General features: G+C 48.3%; 1 protein-coding gene across 1 annotated transcript in view; it reads left to right on the forward strand.

The window, feature by feature from the left end:
* The first annotated feature begins 6,507 nt into the window (after nucleotides 1–6,507).
* Nucleotides 6,508–17,311, forward strand: part of GRIK5 (glutamate ionotropic receptor kainate type subunit 5) — a 45,546-nt gene continuing 34,742 nt past the window's right edge. The window contains exons 1-5 of the mRNA XM_054998941.1: nucleotides 6,508–6,592; nucleotides 10,488–10,652; nucleotides 13,497–13,594; nucleotides 14,838–15,003; nucleotides 16,767–16,945. Of these exons, the coding sequence (XP_054854916.1) occupies nucleotides 6,508–6,592; nucleotides 10,488–10,652; nucleotides 13,497–13,594; nucleotides 14,838–15,003; nucleotides 16,767–16,945 (693 nt within the window). The remainder of the gene's footprint in view (nucleotides 6,593–10,487; nucleotides 10,653–13,496; nucleotides 13,595–14,837; nucleotides 15,004–16,766; nucleotides 16,946–17,311) is intronic.

The raw sequence follows: 17,311 nt of genomic DNA on the forward strand, positions 1-17,311 counted from the left end.
CTTGTTGGATCTTTGAGGACTTTTCCCATTTGTGGTTCCACCTGCAACAGGAAAAAGACAAAGATTAGATGTAGTCTTTGGATACTTACCAAATAGCAGCTGTGTTTTCCTTAAAGCTCCCTTCTTCTGCACTCCTGCAGAGAAATATGTGGAAAGATAGTCCATTCTTCTTATTTATAATTGGACTTATATTTATTGTGTTATACTGAATGTACAACTCTGGCCGACCATTCATATTTCTGTAATTGCTGTTTATTGTGGAGTGTGGATGTATTGTAAGATGTTTTGTAAGAACTTTTAAAGATATTTATATATTCTATATGTATATTAGCACTTAGTCAATTTGCACTTTAAATATATTTACATTGAATTTATACTTATATTTATTCTAACATCTCTTTAATATCCATGGTTGTGGTTTTCCACCTTTAGTTTGAGTTCCGATTCCAAGGGAGCCTCTATAGTTTGGATTTAGCCTCCTGGTGGGGACTGGAGATCTCCTGGAATTACAACTGATCTCCAGGCGACAGATCAGTTCCCCTGGAGAAAATGGCTGCTATGAAGGGTGGGCTTTATGGTATCCTGCTGAAATCCCTCCCCTCCACAAACCCCACCCTTCCCAGACTCCACCCCCAAACTTCCAGGTATTTCCCAAACGTGAGTTGACAACATTACTTTCAGGGAAGTCTCTCCCACCATTACTGCTTTCCTCCTAAAGGAACCTCTAATAAGCTTCTAGGGAGCCCCAGGGGTCGACGAAACACCATTTGGAAACCGCTGGCCACTCTGAAATGTAGTTCGATACAGTCAGGCAGTTCTTCTAGTAAGAGCCAGACTTAAGATTCTGATTGGGGGACAAAAATGGCCCTCTCTCTGAAATGAGGACTGGTAGGCAGTTCTTCGAGTAGGGACCAGATTTGGGGGGACAAAAATGGCAGTCCATCCAATGGTCTGGATGGCTGGACCTGAGACAGAAACTGGTATTGCCCTGAGTGTGAACGCTTCACTGGGAGGACTACAAGAGCAGTGCCGTTGCAGATCGGAGCTAGCAGATATGCCAAGTGCAATGCCTATGAGGAGATTTGTGTTGTGGCTGCCCTGAGGCCCTGTCGGCTGTTCTTTGTAGACCAGTTTCCCTGCCTAGACTTGCGTCTCCTCATCTCCCAGAGTCGAGAGGGAGAGGAGGGTGTCTGTTGCAGTTTGAACTTGGATGCAAATATTTCTTCAAATGTGCCGAGAATGTGAACGGCATTCATGAAATTCAATGAGGGGGCACTTGGCATTAAATATTCTGTTAAGCAATTCCAGAGAACAGAATCCAAGAATTCAATCTGTCGGGAAGAGTCGCTCCCGATGCAATACGAGGCCCTTGTAACTTGAAAGTGAGTAGATGGTATCTGGGACGGAGGTCGGGTAGTGTGAAAGGAGTACCAATATGAACTATAAATAGGGTGGCCAACAGGCCGGGAGAAAAAAAATGTCTCGTTTACTTTAATAGGGGCGTAATGGGTTGTTATTTACCTCCATGCCATGAAAAGCTTCTCCTGTCCATATCTACACACTAATCCTCTATTAAAAAGACATTTTTCTCCAGGCCAGCTGGCAACCCTAACTAGAAGCTTTAGATGTTCTACATATTACTGTATTCCTAGGATATTGTCAAGAGAACCAGGAAGGGTTTTTAATGCCTTTTAAATATAATTGCAAGGGCCTACGCGCCTTGCCCCTTCCCTTTAATCCCAACGGTGTGGGATATTGCTGCAGTTACTCTGCAGGGAGGGAAAATTCTCTGTACAGACTCGGAGTTAGTTTTCTTTATGAGATAATATTACTGTAAAAGACAGACTTGGAAATGGCCTCAGTTAGGAAATGGATGCAGCTACAGTAGAGCTGGTTGGGTCCACAATACTAGCAAGAGACTTTGTTTTCTCTTTACGCCATCAGAGAATGCATACGGCCTGTGTGTGACCTGTTAGAAACAAATGTGCATTTGTTGCACGTAGAATCCCCTCTTGTCCACCCCCAACAAATCCACCCCCTGCCCCAATCTTGCAGTAAGTCCCGTGGTCACTATTTGCAATTTGTCCCCATAAGACAAACATATAGCTCTTGATATGCATCTTGTATTTTGCTCTAGCAGGATAAATCATAGAATCAGAATCATAGGGTTGGATGGTACCTCCAGGGTCATCTAGTCCAACCCCCTGGACAATGCAGGAAATTCACAACTACCCTACCCTCTAGGACTGCCAGCTCAAGGTTGGGAAATGTCTGGAGATTTTGGGGGTGGAGCCTAGAGAGGGTGGGGTTTGGGAAGGGGAGGAACCTCTACAGGGTATAACAACATAGAGTCCAAGCTCCAAAGCAGCCAATTTCTCCAGGGGAACTCATCTCTATGGCCTGAAGACCAGTTGTAATTCCGGGAGATCTCCAGCCACCACCTGGAGACTGGCAACCCTACCACCTCCCCACACCCAGTGACCCCTGCTCCATGCCCAGAAGATGGCAAAACACTGTCAGGATCCCTAGCTGAAGTGGCCTGGGAAAAATTGCTTCCTGACCCAAAAGTGGTGATTGGCATTACCCTGGAAGACTAAGAAGAGGCCACGAGAGCTCAGTATTGATATAACCCTTCCTGCCCTCCCCCTCATGATCTGCCCAGGTTCACAGAATCAGCATTGCTGTCAGATGCCTATCGCTCCTTTGCTTAAAAACTTCCAAAGAAGGAGAGCCCACCACCTCCCGAGGAAGCCTGTCCCACTGAGGGACTGCTATGTCAGGAAGTTCTTCCTAATGTTTAGCTGAAAACTCTTTTGATTTAATTTCAACCCGTTGGTTCTGGTCTGACCATGTGGGGTCATGTCAGGTCAGGGCAGTGGTGTGTGCGCGCTGTGTGTGTGTGTGAGGTTCAAACCTGCTCCCCCCCCTTCCTTCACCTCAGTTCCAATCTGGATCAGGGTCCAGCATGCCGCATGTTTAAAAGAAAAGAGGGGAACTCCTGAGGGGGCTCCATACATGGAATTCTCCGCCGCTTGCCTGGATTGACCTTAAGAGCAGAATTTACTTGTGTGGGCTTGGAAAGGGAACATCCAGTTTGTGTAATAGTAAAAAGCACTCCTGGGCTGCAACCTGTGTTTCCTGTTTTCCATCTTTAGAAATCTCCTCTGTTTGGAACTGAGAAAGGGGCAGCCAGGTTAGGGAGGGTAGCGGAGCTGCAGATGGCTTTGCCTAGCAACGGCGGCATCCTTGTTAGCAGCTTCCTGTTGCTCAGCAACAGTTGCCACGTGGTATACAAGAGCAGATTCTCCTCGTTAACCTAACCCGGTCTCTGTGCTTCCCCACAAAGATGCCTGCAGAGCACCCCTCCGCCGTCTTTTGGGAACGGGAACATCTCTACCGAGTTCTGGGAGTGCTTTGCAGTCTTTGATATGGGGGGCTGGTTATGGCTTCTCACTTGTCAAGAAGAGGCCCTCTGTGTATGTTCAGAGGCACGCTTCTATACGGCCAGCTTGCATGTGTAAGAGGAAGTAAAAAAGTTCTGCAGTCAGGAGGTCCTAGTTAAAAGTTTGTTGTGAGGCTGATGGAAGAAGCTTTTTCTTAAAATTAAGCTCTGATTAATTTGGGCGAATGATCCAAGATATCTAGGTATCGTTTCTCTGACAGCGTAAAGGGCTAGTGCGATGCCCAGGTCTGAAATCTGAACTTCCCAGTCAGGGCCAGCTTTACCAAGATGCAAAGAGAAGCGCTTTGCTTTGGGAAACAGATTTTTCATGGGTGCATTTTCCTGCCTCCAGCTTGAAGCTCTGGTGCATGGTGCCTGTGTCATGTGGACCTTTGGATCCAGGTGTGAAAATACCACCTTTTTTAACCAGTGGATTTTCTCCAGAGGCTCCAGTACTTTTAAGGGTCACCTAGAGGGGAGAATTTCACAGGAAATTCTGCTTTTTCTGTCGCAGTGTTACAACGTAGATACACATGGTTCTAGGGTTGCCAGCTCCAAGTTGGGATTTCCTGGAGATTTGGGGGGTGAAACCTGGAGAAACCTGGAGAAAATGGGGTTTGGGGAGAGAAAGGACCTTGGCATGGCATAATCCCATAGAGTCCACCCCCCAAAGTAGCCATTTTCTCCAGGTGAACTGATCTCTGTGGCCTGGAGACCGGTTGTAATTCCGGGAGATCTTCAGCCACTACCTGGAGGCTGGCAACCCTACATGGTTCCAGTATGATGGAGACAGAGCCCTTGTGCTCCCCGTAAGAGCAAAAGAAGAGCTGTTCTTTCCAGGACGCGTAGTCAGGTGCTGCTGGGGAGACTAAAAGCAGAGAATTAAGGCCACAGCTCTCCTATTTGACCCTCCAGAAATTGGGATTCAGAATCTCTTAACCCAATCGGGCCTTTTTTTAGAAACTAGCCACTGTTTTGCTTGTTTTACCCACAGGAATCTTTTCCCTCTTTACAGTGTGGCTCTGGTGTAAACCCTCCTTGCCAGCTTTGAAGTTTTTCCTCCCCCTTCCAGATTCACAGATGACGCCCCCACCTCCCCTCAGTGAGGGGCAGGAGAGTATAATATGGTTCCCTCTTTGGTAAACCTCAGCTGCGCCGGTTGTCTGTTGAGGCTGAATGAAAATAAATATTAATGCTCAAGGTGAACGCGGCATAAGGACGGGAGAATGTTGCTGACTCAATGCAAAGGAGGACAGGCATCAAGTATAGAGAGGGGGGGCTTCTCAGTTCTTCTGCAGCACCAGCCGTTGGAAGGATGCCCGCAGCCTGGGCGTAGCCGTCACAAGGGGGCACTGTGCTGCAGAGAGCAAACTGGCAGGGCCTTCTGTCCTCTAAGTTACGGGGGTGACAAATGACGAGCTGCGATGGGCAAAAGACTGGCCAAGGGGAAGGGCAGGAGGGTCGGAATGGGACACAGCGTGGCAGGAAGGTCAGTAGGGGGAACCGAGCTGCATTTTGTGTGGGGAGACAGGAAACGAGGTATCCATGGAAGTAACAGTGGGCTCACTGGGGGGGGGGGGACTTGTGCTGTGCAAGAAGTTGGATGGGGGTAGCCGACGGTTACATTGGAGAGCCCAAACTGTGCTAATGAGGTGGTGGTGGAAGAAGGATTGAATGCCTGGGGCCAGACTGGGAGAAGATGCCTACTTGGAAGGTATGTGCAATCCCAGACTGGCTTCAGGCTTTGTAGGGCATCAGGTGAGACACCTGTGGTGCACTTTGTGGGGAAGAGAACTGACATCCCACCACTGAGTGTTTGCTTCCCCTCCCCCTTCCTTCTCCCTTGACCTGTGCTGGTGCAAAAAGAATCTTGCCAGCAGGCAGGGGTAGAAGATTAGGGGGAGCAGGGCTTTTTTCCCGCAGGAACGTGGTGGAACGGAGTTCCGGAACCTCTTGAAAATGGTCACATGGCTGGTGGCCCCGCCCCCTGATCTCCAGACAGAGGGGAGTTTCCCCTGATCTCCAGACAGATCTCTAGACAGAGGGGAGATTGCCCTCCGCGCTGCAATCTAAACTCCCCTCTGTCTGGAGATCAGGGGGCGGGGCCACCAGCCACGTGACCATTTTCTCCGAGGGCAACCCACTGAGTTCCACCACCTCTTTTCCCAGAAAAAAAGTCCTGAGGGGGAGGAATGGGGCAGGAAGGCTGGTGCTTGCAACCTTCACTGCACCTGAGTGTGTAGACCAGTGGTACTCGGTCCATGGCTTGTAGAGAGCCAGGTTTATAATTACCATCAACCGAAAGAGCCACATTTACTAGTGCAGGAGGCCTGAACCTCAGCGAACCAACTGCCAACTACAAGCCTTGACTGGGCACAAGACTTGCTAGAGCTGGGAAAGGTGTTCTGGTGCACAACATTGCTTCTGGCAAAAAATCAGAAGTGATGACATGAGGTTCAGGCCGATGGTCTAGGATCTGCCCAAAATGCTATGGTTAAACCATAGAGTTTGGGATGAATCCTAGAGCGTTGCCCTGATGTAACATCACGTCTGGTATTTTGCCATAAGCGACATTGTGCGCTGGCATAATGGTGCCCCCTCCCCATTTGCCCCCATTAGCCTTTGAAGTGCTGGCAGGGAACGGAATTGCCAGAAGTCTTCAACTGTAGCAGGAGACCCAACTCTCCTGGGACCTTGCCATTCCCACATTCCTGAAATTCCACACATTGGGGAAAGGTAGTCAGAAGAGCGGCATTTGGCATGTCTCAGTATCACCGGTATAGAGGTCATCTCTGGGCAAATCTCTGGCCACTCGAGCTGGCAAAATCTTGCAGAATAGGAGACTAGGCGCTCTGGATAATCAGGCCGTGGGGAACTCTTTTTGCACCCGGAATGGTTCTGTTCTGTTGTTGCTATCGCATCCCTGTGTGAAGAAACTCTACTGAACTCTGTAGCCTCCGTTCTGCATGCCGGAAGCCTATCTCACGTGGGGCATTTCTGTATCCCGCCCACAGGTGGCAGCGCGGAGGCCACGGCCGAACTTTCTCCATGAGGAGGGGTAGAAGATGCCGGCTTTGCCCGCGCTGCTGCTGTTGCTGATTCTCGGCTACGCCCACGAGAGCTTAGAGGTGCTGTCTTCTCTGCGCATGGGTAAGAAGAACTGTGTCGGGGGGCTGAGCCATTGAGGCTGCTCAGTCAAGGTGGCAGAGCTAGGGGGGGAGCGAGGGGCCAAGAAACGGGGGTCAGGATGAACCTGGAGTTGATGGATGGCCTCTGAGTGGCTGGGCCTGGTCTACTTGGCAGCTCCATTTGTTATCCTCCCATCCAGACAGCTGGAGGAGGGGGGAATAAATCAGCGCACAGGTTGGTGGGGAGCAGAATGTGATTTTCGTAGGGTCATGAAAAGTGCTTAAAAAGGATTGCTGTTGACAGGCTGGCAAGATGGGGGGGGGGCTAAGGGTACAAAATTCTAGGGGCCTGGATCTCTACAGGGCCCCACAGAACTAGGCAAGGTGCTGCTGCTGAATAGCAGCAGCGTGCAATTTCTGTTCCAGCATCCGGTGTGTGCCCTTTTGATATAGTGGTGGGGAGGTATGGAACAGGATCCCAGAGGGAATCCTCCGCTAGGGGCCATTAGTGGCTGCCAGCAGCCCTGGCTGTTGAAAGGGGATGGGGTCCTTGAAAGCCAATTCCACGGAGGTGTGAGCAGACTCAATCACGTGGGCTACCTTGTACCTTTAAGTCTTCCAAAGCTGCGGTGGAAATTATTAAATCTTTCCTCCGCTGCTGGAAAGACTGCTTCACTGCCTTTTGTGGTCTTTTCTGGTGCCTGTGAAAGACGCTGAGATCAGAGAAGCAAGCACCGTGGCTGCTGCAGGCAGGGCCGGCCTTTGTCTTCTGGCTGCCTGAAGGGAGAGGCATCCGATGAACCTCCTTCCCCATGCCACCTCGACTTGCACCATAGCATCCTCTGCAGTTTCCAAAAAGAGTTTTGACTGATGGCTGCGTAGAGCTGCCAACTCTATTGACCAGGTTTTTTAGCAGAAGACTTCAGCAAGTTATCAGGCTTATCTAAGGGCCAAGCTACACATGACGAATGACACTTGAACAGCAAGTGTATTTCTCCCTGTTCACTTGCCCTCCACTCAATCCACTTGCCGTTCAAGTGTCATTCATCATGTGTAGCTTGGCCCTAAATGCCATGAAATGTTTCTCTGCTTGATTTCTGCTGACCAAGGTGATGCTTTTTTAAAAAAAGCACAGGAGCAGGCCAGGATGTTATTTTCTGTTCAGTTGGCAATCCTGCAGTAGTGAAGGCAGGCGTATGGTGCTAAGGAGGTGGCCAAGTCTCTCTCCACCGTATTTTTTCTTAAAGAAATAAAGACTCCTTATCCACTGATCATTGGATCAAAGGAGCTAGGAGGGAAGGAAAGGAAGATGCTTAGGAGGCATTGAAGAGAAAAATCTAGGTCAGAGGTTTGCAACCTAAGACAAATGTGGCTCAGTATGTAACCAAATGTTTTTAAAAATTAAAATAAAAAATTTTAAGGTATGGTATATTGAAGGATTAAGTGGAAGGCTGGAATAACCTGCATGTGAAAGGAATGGCAGGCAGCTCTGGGGCTGCAGGTCTTAGAGATTCTTTACAGAAAAGAAAATATAAAGGTAGCCAGTAATCCAAGTCATAGATCCAGAGGAGTTAGCCGTGTTAGTCTGCAAAACAGCAAAACAGCAAAGAGTCCAGTAGCACCTTTAAGACTAACCAACTTTATTGTAGCACAAGCTTTCGAGAGCCACTGCTCTCTTCGTCAGATGCATCTAACCAACAATAAAGACCAGGGCTTTTTTTCAGCCGGAATGCGGTGGAACGGAGTTCCGGCACCTCTTGAAAATAGTCACATGGCCAGTGGCCCTGCCTCCTGATCTCTAGATGGAGGGGAGTTTAGATCTAAACTCCCCTCTGTCTGGAGATCAGGGGGCGGGGCCACCGGCCATGTGACCATTTTCACTGAGGGTGATTTAAACTTTAAAAAACTTCCCCCCTTGTTCCAGCTGACCCAAAGTGACATCATTTTGCGGTCCCAGAAGCTTGCGCACACTTTGCACGTGCACATGTGGTACTAGGGGCACCACCTTCCACCAGGAGTTGCCCCCTGTGCTGGCAACCCACTGAGTTCCACCACCTCTTTTCCCAGAAAAAAAGCCCTGATAAAGAATAACCAACAATAAAGCTGATTAGTCTTAAAGGTGCTACTGAACTCTTTGCTAGTAATCCAAGTGTGAACCATGCACAATTTATGCCAGTGTGCTTAAACAATTGCAAAGGGTGCGCCTGTGCTTTAATGTCATATGGTGAACATTCATTTGTGCCACTTAATAAAAGGACTCGCAAGAATCAATATTTGGGTTACAAAAACATGGGTTATTAATCAGTATGTCAGTTGTCAGTCACATTATCTTGTATGTTTTAAGTTGTAAAAATGTACTTTCTTGTGCCGGGTCTCTGTTGATCTTTTTTTCTGAAATCTGGCATTTTTCGGCTCTTTAATAATAGTCTGCTGGCCTCTGCTGTTAGAAATGCACTGAAAACTCATGGGCCTGGCCTCCCCATCTCCAAGACATTAAATGTCTGTGCCACCACAGGTGACATTTCAGAGCTGGGCTTTATAATGCTTAAATCTTTACTTTTAAGTCTACCACTGTTAAATAGTGGGTTCAGACACCATGTAGTTTAACAGCTCTTTATTCAGCAGGAACACAGACAGCCAGACTGAACAGAAGCCCTCAATATATATACAGCAGCTCCACCCCAAGAATAACTGATAGCCAATGAGAACACATACTTTATAATACCATCATTTGCATAAACTATATACAATGTATGAAGTAGGCAGGCCACTGATTGGCCTTTATTATAGAGGACCGATTGGCTGCTGCCTTGAGAAAGTAACCAGTGATATTGCAGGGATTATGGACCAATGAGAATGCAGGCATTGGGAGCCTTGACTGAACATTAAGCTCAACACAGTATAGTGCATTACAATCAATACAGTAACTACTTTAGAGGCCTTGCTAGGCCAACTCAGCCCAGTACACAACAACCACATAAAAAGCATATCACGTAAAAGGGGTGATGTTCATTAAAGGGACCGTCCTAAGGAAAGCCTTGGAAGTTGCATTGTCAACAGTGGCCGCATAGCCTTTAAGGTCAGGGCTTTTTTTTCTAGAAAAAGAGGTGGTGGAACTCGGGGGGGGGGGGTTTGTCCTCGAAGAAAATGGTCACATGGTTGGTGGCCCCTCCCCCTGATCTCCAGACAGAGGGGAGACCATTTTCAAGAGGTTCCGGAACTCCGTTCCACTGCATTTCTGCTGAAAAAAAGCCCTGTTTAAGGTGATGTAAATAGGTGGCCGATTTATGCTCCCTTCCTGAATTTTGCAGGGCACCCACTTGCATCTCCTTACCTCTGGTGGCTCTCAAGGAAGGCACATAGGTGATGTCTTCTGCATCTATTCTGCCCCTTTTGCAAGGAGGCTTCTCTTAGCGATCAGGTCTAATAGCTGTTGATAGACCTGTCCTCCATCGTTGCAGGAGTTCTGGCATCATGCGTAACCTGCTGTCGAAACTCCCTACGGAGCTAGTGATCTTGATTCTCTAGGACAGGAATGTTTTGGAATAAGGAGTGTTTCCTGGCACGGTATGCTTCCTAGAAAGGATTGGGTAGCTTTGTTTTTTCGTTTGATGGGTGCCACAATAGGTTCCAGCGGCTGTTAATCACAGTTGCAGACAAATACGGAGTAGGGCCACGTTGCAAGGGTCAGGGAGTTTTCAAGGATCATGAAGGGGGCAGCTGAAAATTTAGGGTCAAACCAATTAAGGATGTTCAAGAGCAGGGTCTGTGGAGTATGGCAAGATGGACCGCTTGGTGCTCACAAACAGATGGGAAAGGATTGTTCGCCAAGGAATTAGCAAGGTTCACAAGGGAAGGTTGTCTTCAATTAATAAATTATGGTTGACGTTTTGTCCCCCTCCCCATTCTGTGCCCAGCCGCAATCTTGGACGACCAGACAGTGTGCGGCCGGGGGGAGCGACTGGCGTTAGCCTTGGCACGCGAACACATCAACAGCATCATTGAGGTGCCCGCCAAAGCCCGTGTGGAGGTAGAGATCTTCGAACTGCAGCGGGACAGCCAGTACGAGACCACCGACACCAGTAGGTTGTGGTTTGTGCGTGTGTCCGCATCCCATCCAAAGTAAAATGACCTACGCAAGTACGCGGAGGGGGAGTGTAGTTTTGAGCGCCAAAAGGCAACTGCCACAGCCAAGCCACCCTTGCCAGTTAGGAGAACATTTAGCCACTTTTTAAAGATCTGTCCTCCTTGCCCTGTAAAGCAGATTAGTATAACTCACAAACAGGGGTGGACAGGCTATTTTAACTTACCCAGAAAGCAGAGCTAAAACCCAGCTGCTTCACCATTGTTGCAGAAGTTGCTTGGCATGGGTCCTTTGGCAGCAGCTGTGATGTCCCTCCTCTGGGAGGCAACTGGTGAACTGATGCCCGTTCGGACGCTGCTGCCTGAGTCAAAGAGCCAAGCTACAAGTGATGCCTGACACAGGTTGGACACTTGTCAGCTTCCCTCAAGTTTTGATGGGAAATGTAGGCATCCTGGTCTTGCAGCTGTAATGGAGAGCCAAGCTGTAAAACTGGGACGCCTACATTTCCCATCAAAACTTGAGGGAAGCTGACAAGTGTCCAACCTGTGTAAGGCATCACTTGTAGCTTGGCTCTGAGCTGAGTGACCTCTTGGTGCTGAATCTCAGCTCACTCTTGGGCCGTTTAAACTTCCTAGTTGGTCCCTGTTCACAGATCACATGGGATCCTGCAGCTGGGAGAATAGGAGAGGGGGGTGTTGCCTGAAGCCAGCTAGTGAATTCATGACGCAGGTGAGCTTCAAGTGTGGGGGGGGGAGGGGGCGGGCTTTCTGGTTCACACAGCTCAGTTCTCTCAGCTCCTCTGCTACACTGACTCCTAATGTGTGTGAACTCTTTGGAAGCAAGTGCTAATTTTATTTTAGTAGGGCATCTGCAAGGAGGAAAGGCAGAGGGGGGTTTAATGGAGCTGGGCCCACCCCGTGGGCGGATGGGAAGGTTGTCCTTGGCGCTGGATTTGCAAGGGATTTGTCACGTACTCACTCAGCTGGATCCAGGGATGTGTGTCTGTGTGTGTGTGTGGGGGGGGGGGGAGAGCAACATAAGTAAGTGGGGGGGAAATAATGGGACCTAAGTAATGGGAAAGGGAAGAAATAGGGAGGAGAAGAAATAGGGAATTAAAGACAAGAGGAGGAAATTAAAGGTCCACCAGAAGCTCACATGAAGACAAAAACCTTGTGTTGTTTGCCCTCCTAAGGTACCCAAACTGTCTCTAAACATAGAGATTCCATGTGGCTGGCACAGCAAATAGCCATAGACGGGTCCTTCCCCCCAAATTTGTCTAATACCCTTTTAAAGTCAGTTGACCATCCCCACGTCTTGTGGCGGTGAGTTCCACGTGTTGTTGCTGCAAAGCAGATTTTTGTCTGACAGATTCAGGACGGTACTAACATTTTGAGAACAGGCAGACCAAATTATCTCTATCTGCTTTCTCCACACCATAGATAATTTGTATAAACTTCTCTTGCATTCATCCCCTCTCCCCCACTCTGTTGGTGATGTTAAGTCTTAGATGGTAGCAGTATGAACCCTAGGAAGAAGAGGGTTCATATGAGCCAGGATGGACTGAATGTGGACAAGCTTAACATTAGAAACAAGGAGCAGATAATGACCTGTGTGTAGTAATCTTACAGTGTGATCCTAAAGTTGCACCCTTTTAAGTCCATGAGCGTCAGTGAGTTGAGACGGGTGTGACTCTATTTAGGATTACATTGTCGGAAGGGAACGCTGCCCGCTGGACTCTCAAAAGAGCTAAGCATTGGAAGGGGCAGGGCTCATTTCAAGGGGGAATGCACAGGAATACAGTTCCAGCAGTTCCCCAAAGACGTCACATGTCAGGTGGCCCCGCCCACCTGACTCGGTCATTTTGTGCCCGTTTCATCCTGGATTGGGGCCAAAACAGCCAGGATCAGGCCTCTGACAGGTGGTGGATCACTCTCCCGCTCAGCAGTGGCCCGATCCTGACCATTTTAGGCCCCTTTTTGGCCATTTTCAGCCCATTTTGGCCATTTTGGGCCCAATTTCGGCCCTGAATGGCCAGGATTGGGTCCAAAACAACCAGGATAGATGATGTCAGGGGGTGTGGCATATGCAAATCAGCTGTGCTAATGACACACTTCTGGTGATGTCAAGGGGGGTGGCATATGCTAATGAATTATGCTAATGAGTTCCTCCAGCTCTTTTTCTACGAAATGACCCCTAGGAAGTGGGTAGGAGGGAAACAGGTATGCTTTACGGGGCCCCAGGAGTCCAGGAGAGACCACTTTGAGAGCCAGTTTGGTGTAGAGATTAAGAGCAGCAGGACTCTTATCTGGAGAACTGGATTTGATTCCCCACTCCTCCGCTTGAAGCCAGCTGGGTGACCTTGGGTCAGTCACAGCTCTCTTGGAGCTCTCTCAGCCCCACCCACCTCACAGGGTAATTGTTATGAGGATAATAATAACACACTTTGTAAACCGCTCTGAGTGGTGTTAAATTGCCCTGAAGGGTGGTATATAAACTGAATATTGTTGTTGTTGTTGTTATGTGAGCTCATCACGACCTACCGATGACGTTTCAGAAATAAAACAGAACTTTTCTTTTCATGAGAGAGTTTGGGAGGAGAAGAGCAGGAGAGCGCAACTTACAATTTTGTGTAAGACCTGGAGAAAGGAGATGCGACCTAGCTTTGAGAATAAGCACACGAGGGTGTTCGCCTGCTAATCGTAGGGAGATTAAGAAAAAGTGAAAAGGTGCATTGCACGAGGGACTCATGACTCCTTGCGTCATTTGGATGCAGGTGGGAGAACAGGCAAGCCAGGGGTAAGGGTGCACCTGTTGTCTAAATTCTTTTCTAATCTTTGCACAGTGTGTCAGATCTTACCCAAGGGCGTGGTTTCGGTTCTGGGCCCAGCTTCCAGCCCAGCCTCTGCTTCTATCGTCAGCCACATCTGCGGGGAGAAAGAGGTGAGGACGCCTTCCTTATCCACAAGGGCCCTTCTCAAGGGTCTGCTTTTTGCCTGATTCCAAGCGGCTTTTTACTCCACTCTTATAGTAGATGCCAAAGAAATGAATTCTCCCCCTTCCCTTTGCGGTACAGGCTGAGTTAAGGCTAAAAGAAGAGTCCCACTGGATAAGAACATAAATCAGCATCCAGTACTAAGCAAATAGTGTCAGTAGGCCTACAAAATACAAAACTTTTCCTCTTGTCGTCTTGCCACACAATTGGTATCCAGAGGTATACTGCCACTGAACATGGAAGTTCCATTTAGCCACCAGAACTACTAGTCACTGATGAACCTTATCCAGAGGTACTCTGCTTCTGAGCGCAGAGGTTCCATTTAGTCTCAGTGACTAATAGTAACTGATGAATGTATCCTCCACAAGTTTGTTTAATCACTGTTTGAATCTAGCAACCATCCTCTGCCAGTGAGTTCCACAGGTTAATTAGGCATTGGATGAAAAAATATTTTCTGGACTATGGTATCCACAACTTCCAGTGTTTTGAGAAAGGAAGGAAAAGTTGCTCTCTCTCCTCTTACTCTCTCTCCTTTCTTCATACCATGAATAATTTTATAAACCTGTATCATCTCCCACTTATAAGTCATCTCCCCCCCTGCCCCAAATTAAAAAACCTTGAACTCCTTAACCTTTCCCCATAGGAACAGTATTCTGATGCTGTGATCATTTTTGGTTGGCTTTTTCTGTCCCTTGTCTGTCTTGATGGATATTTCTTCTGTGATGCGGCAATCAGAACCACACACATCAAAAATGTGCTTGACCTTCCACTGGGGAAATCAAATGGCAGCTCAGAACCACCTTTTTACTGCAGGTTCGGGAAGTCTGAAAATACCCAGGCAGGTTCTGCTTAAAGAGTTTAGGAAGCGAAAAATGTCTTATTTGCTCACTGTAGCTTGCAGACTGTCACACACACAAACACAAACACAAACACAAACACAAACACACAAATCTCTGTCCTACCACTTCTACTTTATAGTTCCCACTGTCCTAGATTTTGAATTTTCCTTCCTTTGTTTGTGACCCAAAAGGGGAAAAAATAGTTTCTGCAATCCTCTGAATGTATTATTATGCAACCTTTAAATATTGTACAAATATGCAAAATATATCAGCATTTCCAAGAATTCCTCTCTACGCTGCCCTGCCAGCCACTGGGTAAGAAGACGGACTAACTCTTTTTTTCCTCCCCTAGATCCCCCATATTAAGGTGGGTCCCGAGGAGACCCCTAAGCTGCAGTATCTTCGTTTTGCCTCCGTCAGCCTTTACCCCAGTAATGAGGATGTCAGCCTCGCCGTGTCCCGCATTCTCAAGTCATTCAACTATCCCTCCGCTAGTCTCATCTGCGCCAAAGCTGAGTGTAAGGAAAAGAGGCTGAGCTCTTTGGAAGGGGTGGGGGGTGATGAAGGGCATCGCTGACTGCAGAGCAGAGAGTGCCCACTGGGTTTCACAAAGATGTGACAGGAGTGTGTAACTCGCAAAGCGCCACCCTCAACAGATTCCACCCTTCTAAGTTGGTTGAAATTGAGGTGTCTAACTCCGTTTTGGATTGCCCTGTTGGGACACTGCCACATACATTATTTGATGCTGTTCGGAAATGGGTTTCTGCAGAATGATGGAGCGTGCATGAGTGTCTCCTGGTTTCCTCCAATCTTTCTCAAGCCTGCTTTGCTGCTAAACTTTGGGAAAGGTTGTAACCAAAACTGGATGGCGGTTGCGCGGGTAGAAGAGTTCAAATTTCTCACGGCAGCCCATTTCCCAGCCTTGTGTTGGCCATTTCTTCCCGCTGCCACAAGGGGATGGCTGTTGCCAAGGGACTGAAGCGGGGAAACATGTCATATGGAAGCCCCGTTGCTGCTCTGTTGTATCAGACACCACAGCAGTCACAGGGAATCAACCCCTGTCTCCTCGTGGAAAACCGCCTTGCTGTCTTTCCTACACATGCAAGTGTGCCTCCAAGTCTGGCTATACTGGCGATGTGTTTTATTCAAAAAATGGCCCAGAGACCAGGGTTTGCCAGTCTTCCAGGTGCCCTCCTCTCTTCCAGATAGCGCTCTTTGAAAAAATAAACAAACGGAAAGAAATGAAGCCAGCAATATGGTCGATCTGAATGTGCTGCCCTTTGATTTGAAACTGATTCATCTCATGCCCAGAGGCCTGGCAGTTGGCTGTGCGACTTCCAAGGCAACCCGAAACAGAGCACTACACCCTTCTAAACCCCTTCAATGCTGTGCTTTGCGTTGCCCAGTTATTGCAGGAACAATCGTGCACATACTTGGAGATTCTTTTCCCCTCTAGGCATCCTGCAGGTGAAACTGCCCTAGCTGTTGCTCGGTGGCTTAAAACGGAACGCTGGGGCCACACCAGCGAAGTCTTGACTGCATCTTAGCACAGGGTTCTACTTTTATTTTTGCTCCAGATGTTGTCTCATCTCCTCAATGGCTGCATGTGGGGAGGGGGAACGCTAAGCTTGGCAGGAAGGACAGGGCATAGCCTATCTCGCCTGCGCAAGGAACTCAGTAATAGAGCAACTGTTTTGCACGCAAAAGGTTCCAGGTTTGATCCTCAGCATCGCCAGTGAAATTTTATTCATAAAAAATATTTTTAAACGTGCACGCTCAGGCCCAGTGGTTCTTGAGGATTTCAGGTAACTGTTATTTCCCTGCTGGAGACTCTGGGGAGTTGCCAGTCAGAATAGAAAACAGATGAACCGATAAGACAGCTGGCTGTGCTTGTGTTTTTATCTACAGTATGTAGCTAAATAAAAGCGATGTATTTAGCAACGGGCAGGTTCCTGGAGAGGCAGGATAAAAATGTTCTAAATAAATAAAATAAATGATGGGAAGTGGTGAATTTTACGGGTTGGATCCAACCAGTTTTTCTCCAGGTGAAAGAGGGAAGAGGGAATCTCCTTTGACCACCCCAAAAGGCTATGTTGGGGGGAGATCAAGAGACCTGTATGGACGAAAGGATAGAAAAGGGAGAGAGGTAGTTACAAGGGTTTCCATCCCCTGATCCAAATATTCTGGAGCCAAGTCACAGACACAGAAAGCAAAGTGTAGGGCCAGCCTATGCCTTGAACGAGTTGCAGGAGTCACTGCCCATCCTTTCCCCCACCGCCAGGCCTGCTGCGATTGGAGGAGTTGGTGCGTCAGTTTCTCATCTCCAAGGAGACACTCTCAATCCGGATGCTGGACGACACCAACGATCCCACGCCTTTGCTCAAGGAGATCCGAGACGACAAAATCTCCACCATCATCATCGATGCCAATGCTTCCATCTCCTATCTCATCCTCAAGAAGGTGAGGGGTGGGCATTTACTAGAGGAGTCCGAGATCTGCTTCTGGGGACTCTTGGAGCAGCTGTGGACTGCTTGGGTGGTCTTCAAACCACAGGTTGGAACTCTTAGGTGGGTCGCTGATCCGCACTTGCTGAATCCTGAGCCTCTGTAGCTCCTGGGGTTTATTTTGTTGCGGTTATTTGTGCGTGTGCAGAAGTGCCCTCCCCTATGCCTCTCTTTGCTCGCTTGCTGAGATGACCAGCAGCAAGAAGAATGGGGTAGCATTTGGTGTTGGAGCGGATTCCACCAGGACTCTGTCCCTTGCCTTGTTCCGCACTGAGGTGTGCTTTCTGATGCTCAGCCTGTGATTCCTTTTCCTGGTTTACTG

The sequence above is a fragment of the Eublepharis macularius genome, chromosome 15 (assembly GCF_028583425.1).
Source record: "Eublepharis macularius isolate TG4126 chromosome 15, MPM_Emac_v1.0, whole genome shotgun sequence".
Taxonomy (NCBI): domain Eukaryota; kingdom Metazoa; phylum Chordata; class Lepidosauria; order Squamata; family Eublepharidae; genus Eublepharis; species Eublepharis macularius.